Source organism: Somniosus microcephalus, chromosome 17 (genome assembly GCF_052327205.1).
Source record: "Somniosus microcephalus isolate GS21.2 chromosome 17, FLI_Smic_1.0, whole genome shotgun sequence".
Classification (NCBI taxonomy): Eukaryota; Metazoa; Chordata; class Chondrichthyes; order Squaliformes; family Somniosidae; genus Somniosus; species Somniosus microcephalus.
The window spans coordinates 61,247,974-61,258,149 of NC_141003.1; the positions used below are offsets into that span (position 1 = coordinate 61,247,974).

The 10,176-nt window shown below is 49.5% G+C and overlaps 1 protein-coding gene across 1 annotated transcript in view; it reads left to right on the plus strand.

Annotated features, from left to right (window-relative positions):
- Positions 1 to 9,325, plus strand: part of LOC147105771 (uncharacterized) — a 53,097-nt gene extending 43,772 nt beyond the window's left edge. Inside the window, exons 14-16 of the mRNA XM_086010516.1 lie at positions 4,582 to 4,653; positions 4,983 to 5,096; positions 5,997 to 9,325. Coding sequence (XP_085866642.1) covers positions 4,582 to 4,653; positions 4,983 to 5,096; positions 5,997 to 7,208 — 1,398 coding nt within the window. The 3' untranslated portion in view covers positions 7,209 to 9,325. The remainder of the gene's footprint in view (positions 1 to 4,581; positions 4,654 to 4,982; positions 5,097 to 5,996) is intronic.
- The last annotated feature ends 851 nt before the right edge of the window (positions 9,326 to 10,176 follow it).

Here is a 10,176-nt window from a genome sequence, read left to right on the forward strand (position 1 = left end):
GTCACACCTCATGAGCGATTCTTCAAGTTCCGGTGTCGCTCTACACATGGGACATCTCTACCGTCATGGTTGGTGGCTCCAGGCCCTGTGCTACTCCGGAGGTTCGTCCGGTCGGCCAAGAACGACCCTCTCGTTGACGAGGTGGAGTTAACGGAGGTAAACCCCACGTATGCGCACGTGCGGTACCCCGATGGCCGGGAGTCCACCATCTCGCTCAGAGATCTGGCTCCCTGCCCAACCGGTCACACGGGCCCGAATGATGTAGGATCCCACGACGATGATGTCAACACTCCGCACCCCTATGAAGATGACGCCCAACCTGGGACATCGAGGGATCTGCCGGCAGTGCTACCGGATCTGGATTTGCTCAGACCAAATGTGCGAAGAAATGTTGAGGATATACAATTCCAGCACATCAATGAGAAGCCGACAAGGAGCTTCAATGTAGGACAACCAGTCTTGGCCCGTGACTACCGAACAGAGAAATTTGAACCCGGAACGATATGCACACGGCAGGTGCCATTAATGTGCACAGTGGATGTCGGGGAGAACATTGTGAGACGCCACGTCGACCAGATCTTAGCGTCACAGGAACGAGTCAACCCCATGTCTCGCGTACCTGGGGATGAACCCGACATACCGGTAGTATCTACCTCAGAAACAGTAGCAGTGGAAACCGATGAAAGGGGGCCAGAATCGCCTCCGCACCAAGAACAAGAACCTCAGGAAAGGCGCTATCCAGAAAGGATCAGGAAGCCGCCCCAAAGACTGAATCTATAAATGGACTATTTCTGTTTAATGTGCATGTTAAAGTGTTAATTGTTATTTGCATATTATGGGTACTGCTAATCTAAAAGGGGAGGAATTGTAGTGTATGTACCTTTAAGAGAGAACTACTTTTACAGCTCCTGTATACTGTAGTACCGGCAGTGACCACACCTGTATTATAAGGCTTGAGCATGCCTCTGTACTCCCAGTCTTGAGACTACACTACTCCAGTAAACACCTGTTGATTGTTAAGTTACAGCCTCCGTGTAGTTATTGGGAAACATCCTACTTTAAGAATCACAGATCTAACAAGTTAGCATGCAGGTACAGCAAGTAATTAGGAAGGCAAATGGAATGTTGACCTTTATTGCAAGGGGGAATGGAGTATAAAGTAGGGAAGTCTTGCTACAACTGTATAGGGCGCTGGTGAGACCACACATGGAGTACTGCATACAGTTTTGGTCTCCTTATTTAAGGAGGGATATACTTGCATTGTAGTTCAGAGAAGGTTCACGAGGTTATTTCCTGAAATGAAGGGGTTGTCTTATGAAGAAAGGTTGAGCAGGTTGGGCCTATACTCATTGGAGTTTAGAAGAATGAGAGGTGATCTTATTGAAATGTATAAGATTCTGAGGGGGCTTGACAGGGTAGATGCAGAGAGGATGTTTCCCCTCGTGGGGGAATCTAGAACTGGAGGGCATAGTTTCAGAATAAGGGGTCGCCCATTTAAGACAGAGATGAGGAGGAATTTCTTCTCTGAGGGTCGTGAATCTTTGGAATTCTCTACCCCAGAGAGCTGTGGAGGCAGAGTCATTGAACATATTTAAGGTGGAGACAGATAGATTTTTGAACGATAAGGGAGTCAAGGGTTATGGGGAGTGGGCAGGGAAGTGGAGTTGAGGCCAAGACCAGATCAGCCATGATCTTATTGAATGGTGGAGCAGGCTCGAGGGGCCAAATGGCCTACTCCTGCTCCTATTTCTTATGTTCTTAAATTGCTGCAGTGGTTAAAAAAAAAAAAAGACTCGCATTTCTATAGCGCCTTTCACGACCTCCGGATGTCCCAAAGCGCTTTATAGCCAATTTGCACACAGCAGGCTTCCACAAATTGCAATATGATAATGACCAGATAATCTGTTTTAGTGATGTTGGTTGAGGGATAAATATTAGCCAAGGACAATGGGGTGAACTCTGCTCTTCTTCGATATAGTGCCATGGGATCTTTTACATCCACCTGAGAGAGCAGACGGGGTCTCGGTTTAACGTCTCATCGGAAAGACTGCACCTCCAACAATGCACTGGAGTGTCAGCCTGGATTATAGGCTCAAGTCTCTGGACTGGAGCTTGTACCCACGATCTTCCGACTCCAAGGCGAGAGAGCTACCCACTGAGCAATGTCTCCCACAGAGACAAATTTGTTTGACTACTTTATAATCTATGTTGAGATATTTGTCCTTTGAAGGCCGTGTTTGGTGTTTCTCTGTCTGACCGATGGCCATGTGTTTGGTGTTTCTCTGACCGATGGCCGTGTGTTTGGTGTTTCTCTGACCGATGGCCGCGTGTTTGGTGTTTCTCTGACCGATGGCCGTGTGTTTGGTGTTTCTCTGACTGACTGATGGCCGTGTGTTTGGTGTTTCTCTGACTGATGGCCGTATGTTTGGTGTTTCTCTGACCGATGGCCGTGTGTTTGGTGTTTCTCTGACCGATGGCCGTGTGTTTGGTGTTTCTCTGACTGACCGATGGCCGTGTGTTTGGTGTTTCTCTGACTGATGGCCGTATGTTTGGTGTTTCTCTGACCAATGGCCGTGTGTTTGGTGTTTCTCTGACCGATGGCTGTGTGTTTGGTGTTTCTCTGACCGATGGCCGTGTGTTTGGTGTTTCTCTGACCGATGGCCGTGTGTTTGGTGTTTCTCTGACTGACCGATGGCCGTGTGTTTGGTGTTTCTCTGACTGATGGCCGTATGTTTGGTGTTTCTCTGACCGATGGCCGTGTGTTTGGTGTTTCTCTGACCGATGGCCATGTGTTTGGTGTTTCTCTGACCGATGGCCGTGTGTTTGGTGTTTCTCTGACCGATGGCCGTGTGTTTGGTGTTTCTCTGTCTGACCGATGGCCGTGTGTTTGGTGTTTCTCTGTCTGACCGATGGCCGTGTGTTTGGTGTTTCTCTGTCTGACCGATGGCCGTGTGTTTGGTGTTTCTCTTTCTGACCGATGGCCGTGTGTTTGGTGTTTCTCTTTCTGACCGATGGCCGTGTGTTTGGTGTTTCTCTTTCTGACCGATGGCCGTGTGTTTGGTGTTTCTCTGTGTGACCGATGGCCGTGTGTTTGGTGTTTCTCTGTCTGACCGATGGCCGTGTGTTTGGTGTTTCTCTGTCTGACCGATGGCCGTGTGTTTGGTGTTTCTCTGTCTGACCGATGGCCGTGTGTTTGGTGTTTCTCTGTCTGACCGATGGCCGTGTGTTTGGTGTTTCTCTGTCTGACCGATGGCCGTGTGTTTGGTGTTTCTCTGACTGACCGATGGCCGTGTGTTTGGTGTTTCTCTGACCGATGGCCGTGTGTTTGGTGTTTCTCTGACCGATGGCCGTGTGTTTGGTGTTTCTCTGACCGATGGCCGTGTGTTTGGTGTTTCTCTGACCGATGGCCTTGTGTTTGGTGTTTCTCTGACCGATGGCCGTGTGTTTGGTGTTTCTCTGACCGATGGCCGTGTGTTTGGTGTTTCTCTGACCGATGGCCGTGTGTTTGGTGTTTCTCTGACCGATGGCCGTGTGTTTGGTGTTTCTCTGACCGATGGCCGTGTGTTTGGTGTTTCTCTGACCGATGGCCGTGTGTTTGGTGTTTCTCTGACCGATGGCCATGTGTTTGGTGTTTCTCTGACCGATGGCCGTGTGTTTGGTGTTTCTCTGACCGATGGCCGTGTGTTTGGTGTTTCTCTGACCGATGGCCGTGTGTTTGGTGTTTCTCTGACCGATGGCCGTGTGTTTGGTGTTTCTCTGACCGATGGCCGTGTGTTTGGTGTTTCTCTGACCGATGGCCGTGTGTTTGGTGTTTCTCTGTCTGACCGATGGCCGTGTGTTTGGTGTTTCTCTGACCGATGGTCGTGTATTTGGTGTTTCTCTGTCTGGCCGATGGACGTGTGTTTGGTGTTTCTCTGTCTGACCGATGGCCGTGTGTTTGGTGTTTCTCTGTCTGACCGATGGCCGTGTGTTTGGTGTTTCTCTGTCTGACCGATGGCCGTGTGTTTGGTGTTTCCCTGTCTGACCGATGGCCGTGTTTTTGGTGTTTCTCTGTCTGACCGATGGCCGTGTGTTTGGTGTTTCTCTGACCGATGGCCGTGTGTTTGGTGTTTCTCTGTCTGACCGATGGCCGTGTGTTTGGTGTTTCTCTGTCTGACCGATGGCCGTGTGTTTGGTGTTTCCCTGTCTGACCGATGGCCGTGTGTTTGGCGTTTCTCTGTCTGACCGATGGCCGTGTGTTTGGTGTTTCTCTGTCTGACCGATGGCCGTGTGTTTGGTGTTTCTCTGTGTGACCGGTGGCCAAGTGTTTGGTGTTTCTCTGTCTGACCGATGGCCGTGTGTTTGGTGTTTCTCTGTCTGACCGATGGCCGTGTGTTTGGCGTTTCTCTGTCTGGCCGATGGCCATGTGTTTGGTGTTTCTCTGACCGATGGCCGTGTGTTTGGTGTTTCTCTGACCGATGGCCATGTGTGTGGTGTTTCTCTCACCGATGGCCGTGTGTTTGGGGTTTCTCTGACCGATGGCCGTGTGTTTGGTGTTTCTCTGTCTGACCAATAGTAACGAGTCTGAATCGCCTCCCTTAGGACACGGCCAGCCACATTCCAGCACTTTGCAGCAGAATTCTGAGGGAAGTGAATTTCATCAGGAGTAAGGAGGTAAGAAGCAAATATTTCTCAGATCTTTCACAGTCAAACAAACACCAACTGCTGCTGGTCAATACTGGGGGACGGTGGGGCAGGGGTCAGACACTGACCTTTCACCCTCTGGGACCTGGGGTCAAATCAGCCCCAGACAGAGGGGATGATGGGCGCTCTTTCCGATTCGGGACTGGTTCTTGGGTTGGTAACAGATGTTCCCCGAGAAGGAAGCTGTGTGATGGCGGGCCCTTCTCCTTTTGACTGTACTCTGCTGGGCGAGCAGAGACGCTGGTTCTTTCTATCTGTGGATGTGGAGTGACATCTGTTGCTGCGTTCTATTCTCCCAGATCCGGTTCCTGCCCTGGACTGAGCTCTATGCAGCTGTGCGAGAAAACCTTTGTGAAGATATTGAGGATGAAGTGTTGAAGATATCCATTGAGTATCTGCACAGTGTCTGCGAGGTATGGAGACTCAAGTTAGCACTCACCCAAGTCCCAGCTGTGCCCTGAGGCTGGTCACAAAACTACCGCAGAGAGTGGGAATCGAGTGATTTGGAGGGTCTGGGATCGGGTCAGTTATCAGGGTGAGGGTCCGGGTCAGTGTAACGGTGGGGGGGTGGGTGTCCGGGATCGGGTCAGTGTATCGGACTGGGGGTCTGGGATTGGGTCAGTGTATTTGGCTGGGGGTCTGGGATCGGGTCAGTGTATTGGGGGCGGGATCAGGTCAGTGTATCCAGGGAGGTGGTCTGGGATCGGGTCAGTGTATTGGGCTTGGGGTCTGGGATCGGGTCAGTGTATCGGGGCGGGGGGGGGGATCTGGGGTCTGGTCCGTATATCGGGGGGGGTCTGGGATTGTGTCCGTGTATCGGGGGTGGGGGTCCCGGGTCAATGTATCGGAGGGTCTGGGTCAGTGTATCGAGGGGTCTGTAATTGGGTCAGTGTATCTGAGGTCGGGTCAGTGTATCGAAGGGGCAGTCTGGGATTGAGTCAGTGTATTGGGGAGGAGCGGTCATTGTAACAGGGGAGGGGGGTGGTCTGTGTATCGGATGGAGGGGCCCCGGATCGGGTCAGTGTAATGGGTTAGGGGCTGGTCAGCAACGTTCCCGCTAAGCTACGCGGCCGCGCAGCTGTCTGGAGATCCCGCGCAGGCCGCCTACCGGCTTTTGAATGGACCGCCCACCCCCCAAAAAATTAGGGGGAACATTGGAGGGAGGGGCCTGTGACTGGTCAAGGTAACGGGGGAGGGGCTCGGGTTCGGGTCAGTGTAACGGGGGGAGGGGCAGTGAATGAGAAGCAGTCGAATCACAGCTCTAACCAGGCTCAGGTTAAAGTGTAACTTGGTCCCTTTCCTCTGTCCAACAGTTGTTGTATTTCCCACATGTTGGGGCCGGAACCTCCGTGTGGGATAAAGGGCTGGTTGTCCTGGATTTGCCGTGGCTTTGTCAGGACATCTTTGGACAGTTCGGGAGTTACACTTGCTCGCCTGTGCGCAACAGTAAAGAAAAATGGAGCCGGGAAGAACTGGAGTCAGAGCTGCACCTGAAGCAGGACAAGTGCCCCCATCTGATTGTGGACCTCCTCGTGAAGCTGGAGCTGGTTTTTAATGCTGGCCCTGGTCAGTTTATTGTCCCAGCCTGGCTTAGGAAAGAGAAATGCAGCGAGGCATGGGTGAGGGAGGATTGTTTCAACCTGTACCGAGGGGTGGTGTACAGGTGGCACAGTCAGCTCGGCCTTTTCTCCCAGGCCTTCTTCCTGAGACTTCAACTGCACTTGATGAGGCATTTTACAAGAGAGGCCTGGACTGTGAGTGAGAGCGGAGCAGCTCACAGGCAGCAGCATGAGCGGTTTGTCATTTGGAAGGGTGGGATTAAATGCACTGACGGGGCTGAGGCCCTAGTGCAAGTATCCAGTGATGGCCACTCTCTCAGTGTTACTGTCCGAGGGCACAGGCCTCCCAACCTCAACAGCCCAGCTTTGGACACTCGGTCAAAGTGCTTCGAGATGCTCGAAGGAATCTCCGACCACATAGAGAAGCTGCTTCGAGAGACCAATGTTGACTGTAAGTGGGGCAGATTCTACTCCAGCCCCAGGCATTTATGTAACAAGATTGACGGTTCCAATTCAGACCTAACGGTCTACACGCTAGACCAGATCCTGCAAGCAGAACAGGGTGGCCTAACGCTTTGCTCCAAACTCCTGGCCATTGAGGAGCACCCCTGGGATGTGCTAATGGCAGGTTATGATGCCACAATTCTCATGTGTCTGCAGTGGAAGGCCAGTGTGCGATGGTTGATGCACGGGACCTTGGAAGATCTTTGCAGCCATTTGGACCCATCACATCCTCTCGGTCTGCACTGGAAAGGGTTAATGGAGCAGCTGACAGACTGCACCAGTCATGACATTGAAGCCTTGTCAGCTGTGGCTGAGAACACTCACAGGTCTCCCACTTTACTAGTGTTGGAGAACCACCCAGTGACGATTGAGACATTATATCAGGGTCTCAAACAATTGTGTCGTGAGGATTGCACCAGATTGATTGATACGATGTTCAGAGACATAGAGCAGAGCAACTAAATGTGTCGCCAACTTCACTGACACGTACGTTTTTCTTAAACATGTAGAAAGGGTAGCCCAGGCGGTAGGTTGGTGCACTGTGCCACACAGAGATAGGACTCGAGTTACATGGGGAGGAATAATTTACTCAATGGCTTGAGACGTTAAACTGGGCTGAGCTGTTAACAGGCAAACAATGGGAGGTATTCAAAGATGTATTTAGTGCAATACAAGATAAATACACACCCCTAAAGCGCAAAAGTTCCACTTGTAGTCAAGCAGCCATGGTCAACTTGTGAGGTAAGATGCAGTATAAAGCTAAAGGAAGTGACTGATAGAATTGCCAAGAGAAGGGGTCATCCAGCAGACTGGGAAAGATACAGAAAGCAACAAAGGGCACGAAGAAAATATTAAAAGCTAAAAGGGAAGATGAAAAATACTTGCAAGTAATATAAAGGCTAACAGTAAAAGTTTTAAGAAATATGTTAATTGTAAGAGAGTGGCTAACAGGTGTAGGCCCATTAAAGACAGATGCAGGAGATACTGTAATAGACAGCAAGGTAATGGCAGATTATTAAACTTTATATCCATTTTCATAGTAGAGGCAGAAGATAAAATACCAGCGATAGAAGAGAAATTAAAAACAAATCAATGGGACAGACTTACTGGATTCAATATTCGTTAAAGAAAATGGTAATGGAGAAAATAATGGGACTTGTGAAAGATAAATCTCCAGGAGCTGATGGTTTCCACCGCAGGGCATTAGAAACCGGTGAGGAAGTTGCAGAAACATTCGTCACAATCTTTCAAAGCTCGATTTGGAATATTGGCTTTTATCTCAAGAGGGCTGGAATACAAAGGGGTGGAAGTTATTTTACAGCTGGACAGAGCCTTGGTCAGACCTCATCTGGGGCACTGCATTCAGTTCTCCGCACCGCACCTTGGAGGGGGTGCAGCGCAGAATGATACTGGGGTTAAAAGGGTTAAATTATGAGGCCAGGCTCCATAAACTTGGCTTGTATTTCCTTGAGTATAGAAGATTAAGGGTGATCTAATTTAGGTGTTTAAGATGGTTAAATGAATCGAGAGGGTAGATAGAAACTATTTCCTCTGGTGCGAGAGTCCAGAACAACCGGACATAATTTTAAAATTAGAGCCAGGCCATTCAGGAGTGATCAGGAAGCACTTATTCACACAAAGGGTAATGGGAATCTGGAACTCTCCCAAAAAGCTGTTGAGGCTGGCGGCAATTGAAAATTTTAAAACTGAGATGGATAGATTTTTGTTAGGCATGTGTACTAAGGGCTACGGAACCAAGGTGGGTAGATGGAGTTAATATGCAGATCAGCCATGATTTAATTGAATTGCGGGACAGGCTCGAGGGCTGAATGGCCTCCTCCTGTTCCTAAGTCACTGATCACAGGCCAGCAGTCCGACCCATTCCTGGTGGTCAGTGTTTTCTGTCAGTTTATTGGGATTCAATCACTGGCTGAATGGCTGATTTAATGGGAATAGATTGAACTATTTGCTATTTTTTTATAGGCTTGGTATTGTAGTATCCTCAAGGAGTTAAATTGTGTAATGTATGTCTGGGTATTCTTTTTTTTAAAACTGTAATTGCGTCAGTATTTATAAGCTTCAGCTCTCAGTAACCATGGAAACAATATGTTCAGTGGTATTGATGCAATGCTCAATTGGAGCTTGGAATCTGCAACCATGAGAAAGTAGACACAAAGTTTGTCTCTGCAAGCAGCAATAGCATTGAGTTTTAAAGCACGAAATGAGGCCATTTGGCCCATCGCGTCTGCAACATGTATATGTACCTATACATATCTACTGTCTATCTATAGTATATACATCCATACATATCTACTATCTATAGCATATGCATCCATATATAATTGTATTTTAAGTTTTTCATATAGTGTGCACTTCCTGTCACACTTTACATCCTGTGATTCACTCTTGAGCAATGCCATGGGCGATCTGCTAGTAATACACCAATGGCTAGAAATTCGTTATAGCCAAGGTATGGGCGGTGTCAGTAGAAAAGTTTGAAAATTAGTTCCAGGCGCAAATGCTTTAGACTGCACACAAAATTTGCCCTCACTGCTCAATAAAATGATTGGAGTCCTAAATCATGCCTTTGGCGTTACACTTAAAGGGTGGACCAATATTGGGTGCAATCTAATCGCAACTCATCATTGCCACAGGCTTTCCTCACTACTTAAAGGGGAGGTTCATTGATGCTGCAGCACCTCATTCTCAGCATTGCTGGCTGTGCAGCTGCCTCAGCAAGCAGAAACAGAACAAGGAGAAGGAGCTGGAAGACTGAACCAGGTGTGCTCATGGTAGGTCCACGCCCCAGAGAGAGAGCCTGTAGATTCTCCGACAAAGCATTGGAGGCATTGGTTTTCGCTGTGGAGAGACAGAGGGCAGTGCTCTAGCCGGCAAGTGGCAGGAGGCCCTCACCACAAATCTTCCATACCATGTGGCGGGAGGTAGCACAGCACGTCTCGGGCAGTACTGTGGTCCCCAGGACCCACACATAGTGCAGGAAGAAATTTAACAACCTCACTCGGAGAACACTGTGATACGCCATGAGACAGGGATTGTATGATGGGGATGTGATGAGCTACGCGAATCTGGTGTTTAATTCATGTGAATCGGAGCCTGATGTACCGGTCACGGACAGCCCATCCAGAAGGCCAATTGTCTCGCTGCCTCCTCCCTCCCTCCTGTTCCTCCTCATCCTCATCCTCCTCCTCATCCTCTTCTGCCTCGTTCTCCTGAGGTGGTCCTGCAATCCCTGCTGGCAAGGGCTGTGCCCTCATGATGGCCAAATTGTGGAGCATGCAGCAGACCACCACGAAATGGGACACGTGCTCTGGCGAGTACTGGAGGGCTGCTCCCGAGCAGTCAAGGCAGCAGAACTGTTGCTTCAATAAGCTGATGGTCTGCTCAATGATGTTCCTGGTGGCAGCATGTC